General features: G+C 38.3%; 4 protein-coding genes across 4 annotated transcripts; 2 read left to right on the top strand and 2 right to left on the bottom strand.

The window, feature by feature from the left end:
• The first annotated feature begins 1,921 nt into the window (after positions 1-1,921).
• On the top strand, positions 1,922-3,265 carry LOC114365383 (uncharacterized). The gene has a single exon (XM_028321938.1). It carries the CDS (start codon positions 1,922-1,924, stop codon positions 3,263-3,265), a length of 1,344 nt encoding a protein of 447 aa, XP_028177739.1.
• Positions 3,266-3,356: 91 nt separating this feature from the next.
• Positions 3,357-4,623, top strand: LOC114365382 (putative nuclease HARBI1). The gene is made up of 2 exons (XM_028321937.1): positions 3,357-3,364; positions 3,750-4,623. Exons 1-2 carry the CDS (start codon positions 3,357-3,359, stop codon positions 4,621-4,623), a joined length of 882 nt encoding a protein of 293 aa, XP_028177738.1.
• Positions 4,624-4,682: 59 nt separating this feature from the next.
• LOC114365397 (uncharacterized) lies at positions 4,683-6,171 on the bottom strand. Its single transcript, XM_028321951.1, has 2 exons — positions 6,099-6,171; positions 4,683-5,075 (listed from the first exon to the last, which is right to left on the bottom strand). The coding sequence occupies exons 1-2, from the start codon at positions 6,154-6,156 to the stop codon at positions 4,771-4,773; spliced, it is 363 nt and encodes a 120-aa protein (XP_028177752.1). The 5' UTR covers positions 6,157-6,171; the 3' UTR covers positions 4,683-4,770.
• A 7,727-nt stretch (positions 6,172-13,898) lies between these two features.
• LOC114365387 (uncharacterized) lies at positions 13,899-20,889 on the bottom strand. The gene is made up of 4 exons (XM_028321942.1): positions 20,670-20,889; positions 19,753-19,935; positions 17,629-17,751; positions 13,899-14,343 (listed from the first exon to the last, which is right to left on the bottom strand). The coding sequence occupies exons 1-4, from the start codon at positions 20,716-20,718 to the stop codon at positions 14,309-14,311; spliced, it is 390 nt and encodes a 129-aa protein (XP_028177743.1). The 5' UTR covers positions 20,719-20,889; the 3' UTR covers positions 13,899-14,308.
• Between the last annotated feature and the right edge of the window lie 1,281 nt (positions 20,890-22,170).

Here is a 22,170-nt window from a genome sequence, read left to right as displayed (position 1 = left end):
AAGATGCACGCCGTGATAACTTTTATCGACGCCAAAATGTATGGGCAAAATCGATAAAATAGCGTGATAACTGCTTATCGCGACGCGCATCCTAGGCCTACTGTAGGCCTAAGATGCGCGCCGCGATTCTGTCGTCCACTAACTGAAGATCCTGAAGAATTTGAAAACTTTTTAACTCCGGGACACTTCCTCACCGGTGGCCCTGTGATGTCACTGCCGATCTCCGACCACAGTGACGACAATATCAACTTACGTCGGCGATGGCAACTTACTGAAAATATGCTACAACAATTTTGGAAAAATTAGTCTAACGAGTATTTAACGCAACTACAAGGACGAAGCAAATGGAACAAAGCATCTGAGAACATAAAAGAAGGTGATATCGTGCTGGTCAAGGACAACAACTTGCCCCCTGGAAAATGGGCCATGGCTCGTGAGTCGTGTGCTTGAAACTCATCCCGGTTCTGACGGATACGTACGAGTGACTACTTTGAAAACTTNGATGTGTGCTCGACGTGGCACTCCAAAACATGTCTACTCGGACTGCGGCACCAACTTTGTCGGCGCATCTAAAGTATTGCGAAAGGAATCCGAACAATTCCATCTACAACTTTCTTCAGAGTTTTTCGACCACATTGGACACCTGGAGGTAGATTGGCACTTCAACGCACCAGCCTGGCCTACAGCAGGAGGCCTCTGGGAGGCTGCTGTGAGATCCATGAAGTACCACCTACGACGTGTACTCGGAGATCAGAAACTGACCTTCGAAGAGTTTCAAACTTTACTATCACAGATCGAAGCGTGCATGAACTCCAGACCTCTGTGTCCACTAACTGAAGATCCTGAAGAATTTCAAAACTTTTTAACTCCGGGACACTTCCTCACCGGTGGCCCTGTGATGTCACTGCCGATCTCCGACCACAGTGACGACAACATCAACTTACGTCGGCGATGGCAACTTACTGAAAATATGCTACAACAATTTTGGAAAAATTGGTCTAACGAGTATTTAACGCAATTACAAGGACGAAGCAAATGGAACAAAGCATCTGAGAACATAAAGGAAGGTGATATCGTGCTGGTCAAGGACAACAACTTGCCCCCTGGAAAATGGGCCATGGCTCGTGTGCTTGAAACTCATCCCGGTTCTGACGGATACGTACGAGTGACTACTTTGAAAACTCAAACTGGCGTTATAAAGCGCCCCATCGTTAAACTGTCACCGCTCCCGTTGGAAACTGAAATCAACTCCAAACTACCACTATGCACATCTGAAGAGCCTCAGCAAGACGAAATCACATCTAAACAATCAACGAAAACTAAAAATAGCAAGACAAAAGGGTTATCAGCCTTAACTACTGCACTATTAACAATGTTTATTGTTTTGACTGGATCATATGGCGAAGCGGCGTCAAGCGCTCGTATTACAACACTTGAACCCGACCGGCCGATATATTATGACACTGTCGGCAAACTGCAAATGATTCACGATGAGTGGACACTGCTTATGTACTACAACTTAACTAATTATTGGACTAAAGTTGACCAACTCAAAACTTACCTTCAAGGTTTAAGCGATCTGTGTGACAAAACGGATCCCAGATACTGCAAAACAACTTTAGATCAATTATCACACGAGATGGAACTTCTTGACTTTTACAACATGATTCTGCTAGCGCCGCATAAACACCTCTACGAACGGAAAAAACGAGGCTTGATCAACGGCATTGGCAGTATCGCTAACACCTTGTTTGGAGTTTTGGATCAACAATTCGCTGACAAGTACCAAAAAGACATTGAAACTTTACAAAACAATGAAAACTATTTACTTACTCTAGTAAAAAATCAAACTTCGATTGTTGAACTCGAAAATAAGGTGCTAAAGAAAACTGAAGACAACATAAATCGCCAAGTCTCCATGATGGAAGGCTACATGAACCAAACTGACACCAACTTAGCCAAGATCGAATCAACTATGGAAGCCATGATGGCCACTAGTTACTTCAACTCAGCGTCACTGACGGCATATTTACTCATTAAAAATATGCGAGTTATGCAAGACATGCTATTCGACACGCTCACAGACGTCTATAAAGGACATATGGACGTGCACTTACTTACTCCAGTAAACCTGATTGACCAACTTAATGACATTTCTGGAAAATTGCCGAAATCATTAACCTTACCTGTGGAAAACATAAGAGAAGACATCAAAACAGTCTACAAACTACTGTACGCAAAAGCAAGAGTTACTTCAGATTACTTTTTGTTTGAAGTTCACATTCCACTCACTTCAGACGAAGATTTCCTCATCTACAAGATGATTCCACTGCCTGTCAAGACTGAAAATGGTACAACAATTATAAACTTGCAATCTCAATACATTGCTGTCAACTTCCACAAGAACACCTACATATCTGTTACAGAAACTGATTTGAAGTTTTGTACTCAAGTCAAAACAGATAATTACTTATGTTATAAAAATGTGCCTATTTTCAACTTGCATAACTACAATGCTCCGTGCGAGGCTAAGTTATTGAGTCACAGCTCGGGGACAACTTGTGACGTCAGGCCAGCGTCGTGCAATGACGCCTGGATCGAATTACACGAACCGAACAGCTGGCTGGCCGTTTGCTGCGAGGCTTGCACTTTGCGCACGGTTTGCAACTTTGACGTGACGTCGCACTCTATGACGTCATCTGGAATAGTAAACCTAGCGCAAGGATGTGTACTACAATCCAAGGACTTCACTATTCACTCGCACAATGAATACAACAGCAAAATTATTAACATCGACCACTACTCCGAAATCCCAACTCTCAACTCTACGGCAAACAACATTATCCAATTAACTCGCCATAATGTGTCATGGAAAGTACTCCGAGAAACACATGATACTGAACTTCAAGAAATTGACGAGCGACTACATTCCCTGCACGAAAACGAAGTTTTACCCACAACCATTTCGAATCACGACATTCATCAATACACCATATGCTATGCACTCCTCAGTGCAGCAATAATTGGAATGAGTGTATGGATTACCAGAAAACTTGTCAACTATTACCGTATCAAGCACAACGGCATAACAACTCATACAAATGAAGCATTTGAACTGGAAGAAATGAAGACACACTACGGGGTGGGTCAAGAACACACAGCCCCAGCCCAGCCGCCGGCGCCGCGCCCCCGCGAGTCCCGGCCTCCAACGCCTGCTACTGCGGCACCAAAGAAGAACCACGTTACTTTTAGTTTTGACGATTAGTATTTAAAAAATTGTTTGCTTTGTAATGGCATATCTTAATCTTGATAGTTTTACTTCCTAGTTCATCTTATTTTCTTTTCGGGTTGCCAATATGTACGGGCAAGCCATCGTACATTGCACTTACTTTTACGCTTACGTTTGCGTCCTACTTTTTGGGCGCGCGTTAGTTACTATTTTAAGTATTTTTCTTTATTATAACTCAGTACGTCAACAACCATCCCACGTAACACTACTACTCAAGAAAAGATTTGCCACGATAACTCTGTCAGTATTTTACTACAATATAAACTTTAAACTTTGGAGATCTTTTCTTCGCTACGTGCTCTTCAACTCTACTTCAACTAACTTCAACTCTACTCAGATAAATGTATGGCCCTACAAACCATACAGTTTGATCATATAATAAATACTTATAAATTATGTACCTACCTACCTAGGTCCCAATGTAATATCATACATACTAATGACTTAATTTATTTTTTAGGAATCAGTGTATATCACCCATGATGCAACTACTTATTTCGCTACGATTTTATGCCACTGGGAGTTTCTATATCACTGTTGGAGATTTTGGTGGCATTCATAGCTCCACTATGTGCCATATAATAAAAAAAGTTACAAAAGCTATAGCAACTTTGAGGCCAACATTCATTCAATTGCCAAGAGGCAGTGAAGCAATAAGAAAAACCCAGGAAGAATTTTATAAAATAGCTAGATTCCCTAGAGTGATTTCAGCCATAGATGGCACCCACATTAGGATTCAATCGCCTGGTGGAAACACAGCAGAGGTATTTAGAAATAGGAAAGGCTTTTTCTCATTTAATGTCCAAGCAATGTGTTCGTCAGATTTGATATTTCAAGACATAGTAGCTCGTTGGCCTGGCTCGAGCCATGACAGTATGATATTTGCAAATTCATCGGCAAAATTCCATTTTGAGAATGGTGAATTTGGCAATGGCATTGTACTTGGTGATAGTGGTTATGAACAAACCAATTACCTATTGATTCCTTTTCAAAACCCAAATACGCCAGCTCAGAGTTTGTATAATGAATCACAAATAAGAACAAGGAATGTAATAGAGAGATGTTTTGGTGCATGGAAGCGACGCTTCCCAGTGTTAAGCATTGGATTAAGATGTAAGTTGCCACTTGCTCAAGATGTAATTGTAGCCTGTGCAATATTGCACAACTTAGCAAGAATGAAAAATGAAGAGGAACCACCAAACGATCCAGAAGTACACATTCCACCACCACCAATATTTGACCCCATCATTGCCAATCCCACTGGACAAGAAAGGTACTTAACTAGAAATATAGTGTTAGAATATTTTAATTCCTTGAATAATAGTAATAATTAAATAAAAACATTTTTACTTTAAACAATTTTTTATTTCTTCTTTATTAATGAATATTTTTATTTTAATAATAATTATAATTAGGTAGGAACCTAAACCGTACAGAAATATGCAATATTATAATGACTGTCTAGGTAAGCATGGGTATCCCTATACCATGTCATTTAAAACGGGTCCGCTACTGTTATTTTTTAATTGTAGTACAAGCAATTCATGAATTTTTTGCTTTCTTGCCTCATCATTAGCAAGATGCAACATTTTCAGTCTGTGTTCATCTTCTGTGAACTGATGTTGCTGCCTTGTAGTTTCGATTTGCAGCTGTACGAGTTCCAATCGGGCTGCACTTAACTTATCCAGTCTACCAGTTACACTCGCTTTGGAGACTTTGTCTATTTTTATAACATTTGACATCTTTGTTTTGAGATCCTTTGGATGCCAATTTACCCATTTGTTTTCTGAAAGCAAAAGTTTTAAAACATCAAACTATACATTAAATAATATTATGTTATTTATTTATTATCAATATCATATTAATGACCATTGGGTCTTGCGGCTTTGGACTCTGTCTGCTCTATAAGGGATTAAGACATGATAATGTATGTATGTAATAGTATGTATTCTATGTACAAGTCTATTATTTACTTCCTACAGAGACAATTATTGTCTGTTAGGCTGTTATTAGCAAAATTATGAACTAGTGTCCATAATTTTGCTAAAAACAGCTTAATGTTTATTTAAAAAAATTAAACAGTATGTAGGGAAAAATTGAAATTGGGACGGTTTTCGATCCCCCATTTCCTCGTGGATCATTAACTGGCGCAGTCGATGCTGATGAGAGACTGATAGTCGTTTTATTAGTTCTTGTTTTAACTTTTCGTACTTGCCATCCTCTGGAGGGTTAATAATAATGTCACGTACCTCTCTCATCGTTTTGTGCTCCAGCTGTTGTAGAATAGTGTAGTATTTCGTACCATCAGCCTTTATGCCAGCCGTCTCAAACTGCGCCTCCACCTGGGTAAACCAAAGGTCGGGATCGTCGCACCAAAATGGCGGCAAGCGTACAGCCACGCGGTTGACGGCCGCTCCTCCATCTTCTATAGCGTCCGTGTAAACTTCTTTCTCCGCCATTAATACGTTTTGTTCCAGTCCGGGTCACCAATGTAGGGTATGTAGTTAGCCTAACGAATTACGAAGTGGACTTAGTGAAAAGAAAACTCCCGTTAGAATTTAACACAGGTAGTTATATTCTCGCTACACACAATATAGTACAATCGCTATAATATCACAATACGAAGGTGCGGGCGGAGTAAGTATACGATGTTGAGATCGCGAAGTGACACGTAAGAAAATCGGCAGCGCGAGCCATGGCGTCTGCGGCGCGAGGGGGAGTGCGCGGCGCGGGCGCACAGGGCCGGCGCCAGGAAATCAGGGCCGAACTGCAGCTGAGGTGCATAGTGGTAGACACCACAAGTAATTACCTTTTTGAGATTCATTGTCTTCTTCTTTATTTATTTCTAGGATAACTGAGTGGTCCATTATATCGTTTATAAATTCATTGCTCTCTACATTTCTTTTCGGGGTCAATGACTGGTCCATATCTAAAATGATAAAAAGTATAATATGAATTAGTTACTTGCAATCATTAATGTGTACCTGTTATTGACAGCTTTATTGTAGACTAGNGGATCAACAATTCGCTGACAAGTACCAAAAGGACATTGAAACTTTACAAAACAATGAAAACTATTTACTTACTCTGGTAAAAAATCAAACTTCGATTGACAGCATATTTACTCATTAAAAATATGCGAGTTATGCAAGACATGCTATTCGACACACTCACTGACGTCTATAAAGGACATATGGACGTGCACTTACTTACTCCAGTAAACCTGATTGACCAACTTAATGACATTTCTGGAAAATTGCCGAAATCATTAACCTTACCTGTGGAAAACATAAGAGAAGACATCAAAACAGTCTACAAACTACTGTACGCAAAAGCAAGAGTTACTTCAGATTATCCTGTTTTCGCCTCCGAGATTTATTTTACCGTGTAGTACCCCTGTACGACAAGCCAATCCGCACACAATATTCAGCGTAGTAGTAGTAAAAAACAAAAGAGCGGGCAACCCCACCCCTACCACGCTGTGGGCTCGGTGTCCGAGCGGTCTCATTCAGGGGGTGATCACTTCCGTATCGGTGAGAGCTCACGCACACAGGCACAAAAGTATGGTAGTTGCTCTAGATTAAGTGTGGACACTATTCGTAAAAAATATTGCATGGTAGATTCATAAAAACCAAAATCACTGAATAAAATCATTGCAAGTATGAAAATTATCAACGAAATACCTAAATCGAAAAAGATCACACATTAATTTTCCAAAAGCATTAAGTTACGTCTTGCTTTTTCGTACAATAAAATATTTGGTAGGTTTTAAGTAGAATTTCCTAATTCTTACTGGCAACATAATTTCTTTCTTGGTGACATTTATCTACTTTGAATTTAACTGTTGTTGAGAGAAAATATTGGCTGCCAGTTAATCTGCTTTTTTATGCTCTTTGATCTGCTTGCTTGTTTTTCTCTCAATTTCTTCTTGCGATTCTCAAGAAACAACAATACGTCGAGTTGAGCATCTGTGTCTCCTCCGTATTGTTTCTTTGGGTGAACCACAAGGTGTTGTGTTGTGAGTGACTACTTTCGTGCCAGTTTTACTGAGACACTTGTTGAGAAATAGACTCCAATAGTTTTTAGTGATCATAATTTGTATGTTATCTAGTTCTTTCACAATGTCTCATATGCACCGGAGGTTAGTAAAAGTTCGCATTATAACCTAAATACGTGATGAAGTAATAAAAGGTCTGTCAATGGAGATTCATGTGAAGTATTATTTTCAGATGCTCAAAGTGTGGGGCCAATCAGGCAGAAAACCCTGAATTGAGGATGCATAGGTTCCCGTCTCTTAAGAAAAATAAAGAAAATGTTTACCAGTAAGTTCACTTCATTACATTCTAATTGGTGATTTAAAAATACGCACCAAATTATAGATCTTAGTCTTTGATGAAGATTTAAATTTGAAATTAATAAAACAACTATTTTTTTTAGATTGATGGCATGGGCAATGTTTTGTTACCCAGACCAAGACTGGTTTAACTTAAAGGCTCTTGGCACTTTGCAAAAATCGGGCAAGGTTATTTGCAGTAAGCATTTCGCAGATTCTGCTTACACAACAACTGCGAAAATACGCCTTCATAAATCTGCCACGCCATGCATGGATGAAAATAAAGAAAATCTTCATTCACCAAGAGCTGGACCGTCTCATAATAATAAGCATAATGTTTTAGGGGTAAGTAGTTCCTATTTGTAAACTTTGTCCACCATATTTGGTTAATGATAACTGATTATTTTCTAATAATATGTTACAGAGATCATAGAAATAAAATTGATATTCAATAATTTTACTTTCTTGTCTCCGCAGGCCCAATCCCAAACGGTTACTGAGGCACCAACTGCAGAAATCAAAACTCAATCAGTACCTTCAGCACCTCAAAATCAAAATCAAATCAAAGTTCAAACCTCTTTTGGTAAGTTATATATGATGAAAATATGACCACAAGTATTTATGGCGTACCATAACTAATGTAGGTAAATAAATGATTGGGGAAATTTTGGCAATCAAATTAGAGATTAAAATGAAATATGTTTAGGCGTGAAATAACAACAGACAGACTGACAGAGTTGCTTTCGCATTTATAATAGTAATATTAGTATAGATTGCCATAATAATTTTACTTTCGTGTCTCCGCAGGCCCAATCCCAAACGGTTACTGAGGAACCAACTGCAGAAATCAAAACTCAATCAGTACCTTCAGAACCTCTTTTGGTAAGTTATACATGATGAAAATATGACCACAAGTATTTATGGCATATAAACCTACCATAACTAATGTAAATAAATGCTTGGTGAAATTTTGGCAATCAAATTAGAGATTAAAATGAATTATGTTTAGGCGTGAAATAACAACAGACAGACAGACAGAGTTGCTTTCGCATTTATAATAGTAATATTAGTATAGATTTGTCATAATAATTTTACTTTTGTGTCTCCGCAGGCCCAATCCCAAACGGTTACTGAAGAACCAACTGCAGAAATCAAATCGGGACCTTCAGAACCATTTTTGGTAAGTGAAATGTAATAAAATAAGAATAAATATGAGTATTTTGTCATAATAATGACAAAATTTTAATAATACATCTAAAATAAACACAAAAAAATTCTTTTTAGAAAAAAGAACCTTCACGGAAGAAAGTACCAAGTTAAATCTGTCAGCTTCTGAAAATAAAGTTTATAATAAATGTAAATACCTATTGAAGAATGTCAACAGACTCAAAACTGCTTTAAAACAAAAAAAAGGGCTTGATGTTCTGCAATTGCTGCATTATGATGAAAATGTCCAAACACTGTTTGGGCAAAAAATAAGTCCATCAATCGCGTTAATGCTCCAGGGCGAAATGCAAAATGGCCAAAGAAAACACCAAGGAAAGCGGTGGAATCAAAATCAAAAATTTTTGGCCTTGGAACTTTATAAAAAATCCCCACGGACATATAAACTTCTAAATAGACTATTTTGCTTGCCAAGCCCGTCAACGCTAAGAAGGCTTTTGGGGAAATTTGAGTTAAAGGCCGGAATCAATAAAATTATATTTCAAAATATAAAAAAGTTATCAAGGAAAAACCCAGAGAGTAATGTATGTTTTTTAACATTTGATGAAATGTCTATTATGAAAAATATTTGCTACAATTCAAAATCAGATGAGATCGATGGTTATCAAGACCATGGGCTTCAAGGTAAATCTAAAGTACTGGCCTCCCATGCCCTGGTGTTTATGCTGGTATGGATGAGACGAAGATGGAAGCAACCTGTAGCTTTTTATTTGTCTGGCGATAATGTCACTGCAGACAGATTAACTATCCTCATCAAGGAGGTATGTGTTGCACTACATAAATTTAGAATATTATTCGATATTTATGTTTAATATTGAAAATACTAATAGCACATGTTTATTATGAATTCCAAGTTCTACACGAATGTCTTCAAACTGGCATAAATTTATGTGCGACAGTTTGCGACATGGATGGGGTCAACGTCAGGGCACTCGAGAACCTGGGATCCACTGTAGATAAGCCTTATTTCGAATTTGAAGGAGAGGAAATCGTTACTTTACCAGACCCTCCACATCTCCTGAAGTGCTTCAGGAATTTATTCATAACATATGATGTAAAATTACCCATCCCTATCCAATCTTCAACCATGGGAAATACAATAGGGACAGGTAATACTTTATTTTGAATGCCTAGTCTTATTACTAACTAGCTGTGCCCGCGACTTCGTCCGCGTGGTATAATGATTTTGGGTAGGTAGGTACTTTTAATAATTAGTAGAAATAAAAAGTAGGCTATAAATAAAAAGTAGGCTATGTCCTTTCTCAGGTCCTAGACTATCTGTGTACCAAATTTCATTCAAATCGGTTCAGTAGTTTTGACGTGAAAGAGACAGAGTTACTTTCCCATTTATAATATACTAGCTTTCCGCCCGCAGCTTCGCCCGCGTGGAATTTTGTCTGTCACAGAAAAACTTTATCGCGCGCGTCCCTGTTTCAAAAACCGGGATAAAAACTATCCTATGTTCTTTCCCGGGACTCAAACTATCTCTATGCCAAATTTCATCAAAATCGGTTGCGAGGTTTAAGCGGGAAAGCGTAACAGACAGACAGACAGAGTTACTTTCGCATTTATAATATTAGTTGGGATAGTTGGGATTAGTATGGATGTACAAAAAATATCGTTTAACTCCTTTTTTTCTAATTTCAGGTGTTGCATCTTGGAAGCACATTGAACGGTTCTTTGAACTTGATAATTGCAACCCCCACTTTGTATTCGCCCCAAAAATATCTCAAAATCACATCCAACCCAACGGGAAGGAGAAAATGAGGGTTAAGTTGGCTGCCCAGATATTCAGTCACTCCGTGGCAATGGGAATTTTTTCTAAAGCATCTACTAGTAAGTAAACCAAAAACACTTTGTTCTATTTATGGAAAAATTGAAACATAATACTATCAAATTATTTTGATATAATTTGGCATAACGAGTTCGGAAAGTTTTTGTCATTATAATACTTTGTGTAAAAATTGGTTAAGATGCAGCCACCCTTAAGCCGCCCTTTAGTTATTTACATACATAAATGATTTAATATAATCATATTTACCAAACTAGCGGCCGCCCGCGACTTCGTGCGCGTGGATCCCTTCATCTGTCTTACGCGGTTCAGATTTTTTCATACAAATGTTTTTTCCCGCTAACTCCCGTGCCCGTGGGAATTTTGCAATATCCTGTTGCAACTAAGCTTTAAGTTTACTAAGGTACCTGCATGCCAAATTTCAAGAGTATGTCTTACGCGGTTTAGATTTTTTCATACAAATGTTTTTTCCCACTAACTCCCGTTACCATGGGAATTTTGCACTATCCTGTTGTAACTAAGCTTTAAGTTTACTAAGGTACCTGCATGCCAAATTTCAAGCGTCTAACTTAAGCGGTTTAGATTTTTCATACAAAAGGATTTTCCCGCTAATTCCCGTTCCCGTGGGAATTCCTAAGTATCCTATAACCTGCCCAGGAGTATGAAGAATAATTGTACCAAGTTTCGTTAAAATCCGTCAAGTGGTTTTTGTTTCTATAAGGAACATACAGACAGACAGACAGACAGACAGACAGACAGACAGACAGACAAAAATTTTACTGATTGCATTTTTGGCATCAGTATCGATCACTAATCACCCCCTGATAGTTATTTTGAAAATATATTTCATGTACAGAATTGACCTCTCTACAGATTTATTATAAGTATAGATGCATTTTTGGCATCAGTATCGATCACTAATCACCCCCTGATAGTTATTTTGAAAATATATTTCATGTACAGAATTGACCTCTCTACAGATTTATTATAAGTATAGAAGATATAGATTAATCATTTACCAATCATGCACCAAGCAAGCACCAAAAGCTAAAGGCTCTGATTTCTGACCATAAATGTCTTAAATCAGGTTTTCATTTTATTTTTTTATCTTTTTAGTCTCTTATTCCTGTTCTCTATTTAAAGAAATGCTGTCAAAATATCAGCTTAGCTAAAACTTGTAATATTTGATTGTTTTAGATGAGCTGCCTGCAGGAGCTATTGCAACAGCCACTTTTTTGGAACATTTCAACAATTTGTTTGATTTGCTCAATGCGGATGCGCCAGACAGGCAAGAGGGAAAACCGTATAAAACTAATTTGACGGCAAACAGCCCACACACAGATTTTTTTAAAAAATCTGTTCATCTTATTAATGAAATTGAATTTATAGGATGCAAACGAAAGCCACCATCACAAGGGGGCTGGCTAAAACTTTTAAATGGGTATGAGCGATTGTGGGATACCCTGCATAAAAAGCACAAAGTAAATAGCATCGCCACAAGGCGGATAAACCAAGACCCGTTAGAAAATTGTTTTGGGTGCATAAGATCTAACTGTGGATCTAACGACAATCCCACAGTCGCTCAATTCATTGCCGGCTTAAAGACAAGCATAATTACAAATTTACGAAATGTTGTAAAAACTAAAAAAAATTGTGAACAATTAGTGGAGAAGCGAATTAGTGGAGAATTTTAAATATCTGTTCACTAAATCAAGTACTAGAAAAATTAATGAACCCATGCCCGATCCTGGCCCTAATGTTTCTGAGCATGGCATTTATATAACTGATGAAGAAGTAGAAAGCTCAGCGGAAACACAGGCATGTGCATACGTCTGTGGGTTTATTTTTAAAAAGTACGCCAACGATTGCAAAAACTGTAAGAAGGCTATGCTTGCCGAAAATCCCACTGAAATTCACCAATTTACTCAATTCAAGGAATATGTGGACGGCAAACATAGCCTTCATTATGCTAACCACAGTTTTACTGCATGTGTAGAAAAGTCCGCTGAGCTTGTTCAAAGCCATTTACAAGAACACTCACACTCAGACCACATTAAACAAAATTGTATTAAATTAATCAGAGAGCACGTTGATTTTAATTTTTTAAATACATGCCCAGAACATTGGTTAGCCAATAGAATTATGATAGAACAATCTGTATGTATAATAATGATCAAAAGATTTTGTTTAGCACAAAACCGAAAATTCTCCACTGAATCCGCCAAGAAAAGGCTGGCAAAGAAAATAAAAATATTAAAAAATTGTTAATCCTTGTTTTATTGAAGCAGCTAGATAAATAGGAGTAATAACATTCATTCGTTTAGTTTCGAGCGAGTTAGAAGAGTTCACTACCTCTTGCTCGAAATTAAATGAATGAATATAAATTGAAAATTTAGAACGAACCGCGCTGCCCAGGCAGTAGATTTTTAAATTTCCCGCTATCAACGGAATGGTAGATTTTCAAATTTCCCGCCAAATGATTAAATTGCGACAGTAGCGCAGTCTGTCCCTAATTCACAAGAACTAAACTTGACAGATAAACGTTGGGGTAATATTTTTTGTATGGAGTGGCGCTTCTTCTCTTGGAGTATGAGTATTCTTTGGTCTCATTCCTTTGTGTGCACGCGCAACGACCGCACGCAACATAAGAAAAATGCTTAAGTGACGTCACCAGGACGTTTTTACCGACAAAAAACGTGATTATTTTAAATTGTGCAGTGTAGTGACGAGAATTAGACCCAACACAAGGTTGGTTGTAACAACTATTTTGTGCAAGTGCTCGTACATTTTTATTATAAGCGTTGTGACACGACGCGTAACTTTGACCCATTTTTCGCTCCAAGTTAACGCGCGATGTTAACCAGTAGCCATTTTTGCTCTGAGGTAATGCAAGATGTTACCCAGTAGCCATTCTTTTGCTCCGAGGTAATGCGAGATGTTACCCAGTAGCCATTTTTTTCTCCGAGGTAATGCGAGATGTTACCCAGTAGCCATTTTCTGCTCTAGCGAGTTAATACGAGATATTAACCAGCAAACACTTTATATTCAGTCATTTTTGCGGGTCATTTTTTAACCAGTAGCGTTAATACGAGATATTAACCAGCAGCCACTTTATGTTCGGTTATTTTTTAACCAGTAGCAGTTTTTCGCTCTAGCGAGTAAAAACGAGACATTAACTACCGAGATAGCCAGGTATTGTAAAATTATTCACTTTTACGAGTTAAGTAGGTATCTTCTTTTCGGCCANTCTGACGGATACGTACGAGTGACTACTTTGAAAACTCAAACTGGCGTTATAAAGCGCCCCATCGTTAAACTGTCACCGCTCCCGTTGGAAACTGAAATCAACTCCAAACTACCACTATGCACATCTGAAGAGCCTCAGCAAGACGAAATCACATCTAAACAATCAACGAAAACTAAAAATAGCAAGACAAAAGGGTTATCAGCCTTAACTACTGCACTATTAACAATGTTTATTGTTTTGACTGGATCATATGGCGAAGCGGCGTCAAGCGCTCGTATTACAACACTTGAACCCGACCGGCCGATATATTATGACACTGTCGGCAAACTGCAAATGATTCACGATGAGTGGACACTGCTTATGTACTACAACTTAACTAATTATTGGACTAAAGTTGACCAACTCAAAACTTACCTTCAAGGTTTAAGCGATCTGTGTGACAAAACGGATCCCAGATACTGCAAAACAACTTTAGATCAATTATCACACGAGATGGAACTTCTTGACTTTTACAACATGATTCTGCTAGCGCCGCATAAACACCTCTACGAACGGAAAAAACGAGGCTTGATCAACGGCATTGGCAGTATCGCTAACACCTTGTTTGGAGTTTTGGATCAACAATTCGCTGACAAGTACCAAAAAGACATTGAAACTTTACAAAACAATGAAAACTATTTACTTACTCTAGTAAAAAATCAAACTTCGATTGNAGGAATACACCAATATAGATATACTTAATATATCCCTACACAAATTAAAATTTACTCTAGCGCAAAGTTTTGATAGCACATAAATACTTTTGTTTTGGAAACATATGTATATTTTGAACTTGTATTTAATACATAATTAAGGATTTATGTTTAATTGGTAAATGTGGGTACCTGCTTAAATTCACCCCATTTATATTAATGTTGTTTTATTCTTCTGTTCTCTTGTTTCTTTCTGTATTTTTATTTGTTTAGCAAACTGATACGCGTCTGTTGAACTATTTATTTTTAACAATAATGTACAATTACAGGCACTGTTTGGTCTATTGTAAAAACTTAATATTTATGTAAAACTTGTAACTATACATGACTGTTTGATGCCTTAAATAAATTAAAAAAAAAAAATAAACAAACGTTAAGTTCCACAATCTACAGTATCCTATACAGCTTCATACCTACAAACTTTTTGGTAAAAGTTTGACGTCAAGTCGGCACGGGTTATAGTTATCCGATACTAATAATATTTGATATTTTAGTTGCTAGGGTCAAATAGAAAAAACTAAAGGGTATGCGTACCTGAAATCGAAAAAAAAATTTTCGCCCTACTAGCCTGGGACACCCTACTGCTTATGTACTACAACTTAACTAATTATTGGACTAAAGTTGACCAACTCAAAACTTACCTTCAAGGTTTAAGCGATCTGTGTGACAAAACGGATCCCAAATACTGCAAAACAACTTTACATCAATTATCACACGAGATGGAACTTCTTGACTTTTACAACATGATTCTGCTAGCGCCGCATAAACACCTCTACGAACGGAAAAAACGAGGCTTGATCAACGACATTGGCAGTATCGCTAACACCTTGTTTGGAGTTTTGGATCAACAATTCGCTGACAAGTACCAAAAGGACATTGAAACCTTACAAAACAATGAAAACTATTTACTTACTCTGGTAAAAAATCAAACTTCGATTGTTGAACTCGAAAACAAAGTGCTAAAGAAAACTGAAGACAACATAAATCGCCAAGTCTCCATGATGGAAGGCTACATGAACCAAACTGACACCAACTTAGCCAAGATCGAATCAACTATGGAAGCCATGATGGCCACTAGTTATTTCAACTCAGCGTCACTGACGGCATATTTACTCATTAAAAATATGCGAGTTATGCAAGACATGCTATTCGACACACTCACAGACGTCTATAAAGGACATTTACTTACTCCAGTGAACCTGATTGACCAACTTAATGACATTTCTGGAAAACTGCCGAAATCATTAACCTTACCTGTGGAAAACATAAGAGAAGACATCAAAACAGTCTACAAACTACTGTACGCAAAAGCAAGAGTTACTTCAGATTACTTTTTGTTTGAAGTTCACATTCCACTCACTTCAGACGAAGATTTCCTCATCTACAAGATGATTCCACTGCCTGTCAAGACTGAAAAGGGTACAACAATTATAAACCTGCAATCTCAATACATTGCTGTCAACTTCCACAAGAACACCTACATATCTGTTACAGAAACTGATTTGAAGTTGTGTACTCAAGTCAAAACAGATAATTATCTATGTTATAAAAATGTACCTATTTTCAACTTGCATAACTACAATGCTCCGTGCGAGGCTAAGTTACTGAGTCACAGCTCGGGGACAACTTGTGACGTCAGGCCAGCGTCGTGCAATGACGCCTGGATCGAATTACACGAAGCGAACAGCTGGCTGGCCGTTTGCTGCGAGGCTTGCACTTTGCGCACGGTTTGCAACTTTGACGTGACGTCGCACTCTATGACGTCATCTGGAATAGTAAACCTAGCGCAAGGATGTGTATTACAATCCAAGGACTTCACTATTCACTCGCACAATGAATACAACAGCAAAATTATTAGGTAGCGCATTTTCTTACATAACTTTTCAATTCCTATCATTGGAGGTCCGAAAATATTTCTCATACAATTTGATACCATAATGATCATTTTTCATAAAAAATTTAAAACCTACATATTTAAAAACATAATCATTGATATTCATAATATCACTAATCATACATTTAGTTTTTACTAAAATTTGTTTTCATATATTTTTCTATACTAATGATCGAAACTCATAATCATTCGAATAAATAACTATAATATTCATAAATGTGATGTATCCTAATATTTCTGTACCCCNTTCGATTGTTGAACTCGAAAACAAGGTGCTAAAGAAAACTGAAGACAACATAAATCGCCAAGTCTCCATGATGGAAGGCTACATGAACCAAACTGACCTGAAAACCTTGGGCTTACATAGATAAATTACATATTACAGGTAAATCTTACTTTAGATCTGGGGCTTGACACTGTATAATAAATACTTTCTATCTATTTACTTATGTATTTATCTATAAGCAAGCCTCTTTCACTCAGCTGATTGAAATTATAAAATAGGGGAAAGAAATAGGTATATTTATTCCCAAAAAGCATGAAGCATATAGTTGAGGACTGCACAGGACTGGTCATTGCGGAAATTTCTTAGGAGAGGCCTTTGTCCAGCAGTAAGCAGTGAGTAGACGCATCTCTCACCAGATGCTGTGCATCGTCACATGCCGAATAATAATAATAATAATATTGTCGATTATTTTGCGCTTAAAACGGCCTCTACGTGTTGGATCTCTATCCCCACGCAAGCCTTATAAAGGACCGGGCCACTTTTGACCCGTGAGCTCCAAAGCGTACAAACATAATAATAATAAATCTTTGGACAATTTCACTCAGCGCCAGCTAGCCCCAAAGTAAGCAACTTAATGCTTGTGTTATGGGTGCTAGCTTAACGGATATACTACTTATATGTATACTTTTTTTTTTTTTTAAAAACATACATATTATACATAGTAACACCCAGACCCGTCACAGAAATTAAAATTCATCATTTCAATTTCTGCCCGGCCGGGAATCGAACCCGGGACCTCTCGGCATAGTAGTCCGCTCTGAACCACTACACCAAACGGCCGACTACATAATAATAGCAATGAATCACTAACCTTCACACATATTATATTTGCTGGACTCTTCTTCCGAACATTCCCCATTGCTCGTTATTTCTTCTTTTACAGATACTGTACTACTGAACTCCTGCTTTACTGTATCTTGATTTAGTATATCACCTGTAAATTTTAAGTCATATTTAAAAGACCACTTAACGGTTTTCAAGCATCTACAGTTTGGCTACAGTTTATTAGAGTAGGTGCAGATTTTATAGCTAGTAAATAATATTTATTTACAGACAGACAGTACATTTTAATTGCAATTTAGCACATATTTCTAATACACTCGAAGTCAAATAAATCGCACCTCCCGCGACAAGCATTTTCAAACGTATGCATCCCAACTTCCCACCAATATTGGTACCATTTAAAAGCCTAGTTCTAACCTTCATTTCATTAAAGGAAAGGTTTTTACCCCAAAAAGTCCTCCACGGTCTCAGCCATGACTACGATATCGTCCGCGAAACGAAGGTGGGTGATATACTCGCCGTTGATATTTGTGCCGAATCCGCTCCAGTCCAGGAGCTTGAAAACATCTTCCAGGGCGGTGGTAAACAGTTTCGGAGATATGACATCTCCCTGTCTCACCCCTCGCTGCAACTGGATAGGTTTTGAGTTCTGATCCTGGAGGCGGACCGACATTGTGTTTTCGTACAAGCCCTTCAGCGCTTCGATGTATCTATAGTCAATTTGGCACCGTCGGAGAGACTGTAGCACTGCCCAGGTCTCGATCGAGTCGAAGGCTTTTTCATAGTCCACAAACGCCAGACAAAGTGGCTGATTATACTCCTCGGTCTTCTGTATAATCTGCCGTAGCGTATGTATGTGGAAACCGGCTTGTTCGGGAGGCTGGAAGTCGTCGAGCCTGCGTGCGAGACGATTCGTGATGACTCTCGAAAACAGCTTGTAGACATGGCTCAGAAGTGAGATGGGTCTATAATTTTTCAACAAGGTTTTGTCGCCTTTTTTGAAGAAAAGTATCACCACACTTCTGTGCCATACCGTAGGCGTTTTTCCCTCAAGTATGACGGAATCGAACAGCCTCTGAAGAGCCCTTAGTACCGGCGTTCCGCCTGCTTTCAGAAGCTCAGCCGTGATTCTATCATCACCCGGTGGCCTTGTTGTTTTTTAGCTGTTTGAGAGCCATTCTAATCTCGTACAGGCTGACGTCCGGGATATCTTCGGTGTAGTGTCGGGTCAGTCTAGCTCTTGGGTCTTCGGCTAGATTTGTGACAGGTGTACGTACACTCGTGTATAATTGTCCGTAGAACTTCTCAACCTCTTCCAATAACTCAGGCCCCGACGAGATGTCTCTGCCATCCTCGGTCTTCAGCTTGGTCAGTTGACTTTGGCCAACAGACAGATCCCTAGCGAACACTTTAGAGCCTTTGTTACGCTCAATCGCCTCTTTAATACGATCTGTATTAAATTGGCGTAGATCGCGAGTCAAAGTCTTGGAGATCTGTCTGTTAAGACGCCGATACTGAGCAGCATCTTCAGAGGACTGCAGAACCAAGTTTCGTCTCTCTTCCATAAGTTTATTGGTGAGGTCAGAGATCTTTTTGGTTCCTTTTTGACGACGGGTTTTAAAGAACTTAGACCCAGTCGTTTGGACAATTTCCACGAACCTGTCATTGTATTCGTCCACATTTTCGCAGTCTACTAGGCATTCGAAACGATTTTGCAACTCGAGCTGAAGATTTCGGGGTTTTGGAGTTGGATGGGCGCTGGGCGGAGCGTAGACTTCATCAGTCGACGCCTCTCGAGCTTGGGTCTGATATTCAATGTGCCTCTTACCATTCGGTGATCGCTTCCTGTTTTGACCGAGTTGATCACAGAGACATCATTGAATATATGCTTCTTCGTCGACAAGATGAAGTCGATCTCATTTTTTATAGCGCCATTGGGATGCAGCCATGTCCACTTTCGCTGTTTTGGCTTCCTGAAGAAGGAATCATCCTGGATTACATACATACCTAATAAAAAACCCTTAGATTAATATAAGAAAAAACCCTACACTGCGCGTGGCACGACACGCACTTGGCCGGTTTTTATTTGTCACTAAGAACTAGTGGCCAGATGGAAGGGATTCTTAGTAAAGGGGCTATTGAGTATACTAACTTGAATCAGAATCATTCCAGCTGATCTGCGTATCAGAGTTGCTATCATCGTTTAGTGTAATTGTCACCTCTTGCGTACATTCGTCACTCTCAGCATCCTGCTTGGTCTCAGTGAAGTTTCCAAAGTCGTTGACTTCAATTTTGAAGCCTACCGTTGTCCCTAACGTTTCCTTTGGTATGGGCACTGAAATCAGCAAATAAATAAAATGTTTATTGAATAAAAGTTCTATGTTTTTAGAGTAAAAGAATTGAAATTTAAAATGTATGCTCTCTAGATGTTATGGAGGTGTACTGATAATGTATCTTTAGAAATCAACCCCCCTAAGGGTATAAAAGGGGCGTCAGAAGTTAGTATGTTTTTGAAGTAAGAGACTTGAAATTTAAAATGCTCTATACATGCTAAGAACGGATTTTACGAAACTCCACCCCACACTTGATGGAAATGCCGTCGTGGAACTTATTTGACTGTTTTCAAGAGGTTAATCTCATAATATTTAATAAGTGAAATTAATGCCTGAACTAGGAATAATTTATGTATTAATTACTGATACTATTTTATTAGGAAAGACTGGTTTAGCCTGTGCAGAGACAGACAGCTGTGTTCTAGTGTGAAGGCCTTTACCCAGGAAGGGTTCAAAGTATGTTTATTACACAATTAAACTAAACTGACAGTAAATATACACTGTGTCCAAAAATTCAACAATAAGTTGGTGCCATATATGGTGGACTCTATCTATTTAAAAAAGTTTTTCTTACTTTTCCTAAGGTTTAGGAATAAGAAAAAAAAAAGTCATGTCATGTTATCATGACTATGTGCACATCATGGCACCAGCTTATCGTTGAATTTTGGGAGAGTATGTATACTCAGAAATATCATCAGCAAAAAAATCATCAACGCCTAATAATAAGTACATTTACCATTGACTAGAACCATCTGCTCGTTGTCGCATTTCTGTAGCTCCTCCATGAGTTGCTCCTCCGTCCGTAACACCAACGCCTTGAAGTCCCTCGCTGCCCGCAACTGGGCCACGCAGTCGGAGCATATTAGTGTGCTTAGGTTGGTATGTGTTGATAGCTGAAGAATTTCAACAGGAAAGATTAGAGTTGGATTTAGGATCAAGTTGCCTTCTTCTTCTTTTTGTATCAATAACTAGCTTTCTGCCCGCGGCTTCGCGCGCTTGGACTACATTATCTACATATTTTACGGAATCCTATTTTTTTCCAAAATAAAATTTAGCCTATGTTACTCGTGGATAATGTAGCTTTCAAATGGTAAAAAAAAAAAATTTAAAACAGTCCAGTAGTTTTTGAGCCTATTCATTACAACCAAACAAACAAAGTTTTCCTCTTTATAATACTAGTGTAGATAGACAAATCTAGTTGCCTGAATTTGAGGATACTAGATATGTAGGGGGCTTAAGGGGTGTCGTCTCAAACACACCCAAATGATTTTGGGCGCCGGAGTAGGGTTTCTGCTCGAGCTTTCTCGAACTCGAGAAAACTCGAGAAATTTGGCTTCATTCGAGACGAGAAAAAAATTACCGGAGCTCGAGAATTCTCGAGTTTCGAATTTGAAGCTTTTAATATTCTTGAAAGCCTATTTTCTTAGACAAAAGTAAGTTTTTAATTATTTAATAGCTTAACGTTGCTTTTAGACTGGTCTAGTCTTTCGTTTTTTACCCGACTGCGTGACCCAAAGGAGTGGTGTGTCTAACAGCCTATGTATGTATGTTTTTGAAGCACCAAACTCTTGGGTCGATTTTTATGATTCGCACGTCAATCGATTTCTCTTAGTCCGGTGAGTGTCACTAAAGACATGATGTTAGTAAAAATTCAATATGGCGACTACTGGACGCCATATTGTGAAACTCAACAAACTATGGCATGTGAGGTATCGTTAGATTTGTTAACTGTGAAAGTGACACTGGGTATATCAAAATTGGAAAATATAAAAATGGCCGATTTTTGGCGCCATAATATGTATAAAAAAATTTCTAAAACCTATCGAGTGGGGTATCAATAAAGGGTTTTTAAATAGCTTGCAAAATGTATGCTCTTTAACTAAAAGATTAAAATAAAAATATTATTGAAAAATAAAATAACAACAAAAAANTTTATATTGACGAGTACTTTAATCCTACATGGTAACCAGGGTCTGATGATGGAGCCGGAAGGTGGCCTTATGAAATCCGTAATAAATCGACACAACCCCGTCGAGTTTGGGCTCGTTTTATTCGTATTGACGAGTACTTCAATCCTACATAGTAACCAGGGTCTGATGATGGAGCCGCACGGTGGTCATAGGAACTTTGCAATAAAACGACACAATACCATCGAGTTTGGGCTCGTTTGATTCGTATTGCAACGGGGCGTCTTAGCTAGCTCAGTCTGACACCCCGCTGATGTGTACCTATCCAGG

The sequence above is a fragment of the Ostrinia furnacalis genome, unplaced genomic scaffold (genome assembly GCF_004193835.3).
Source record: "Ostrinia furnacalis isolate ACB-3 unplaced genomic scaffold, ASM419383v2 OfSCF7586, whole genome shotgun sequence".
NCBI classification, from domain to species: domain Eukaryota; kingdom Metazoa; phylum Arthropoda; class Insecta; order Lepidoptera; family Crambidae; genus Ostrinia; species Ostrinia furnacalis.
Note: the sequence above shows the minus strand (reverse complement) of the source record. Positions and strands in the feature narration are given on the sequence as shown.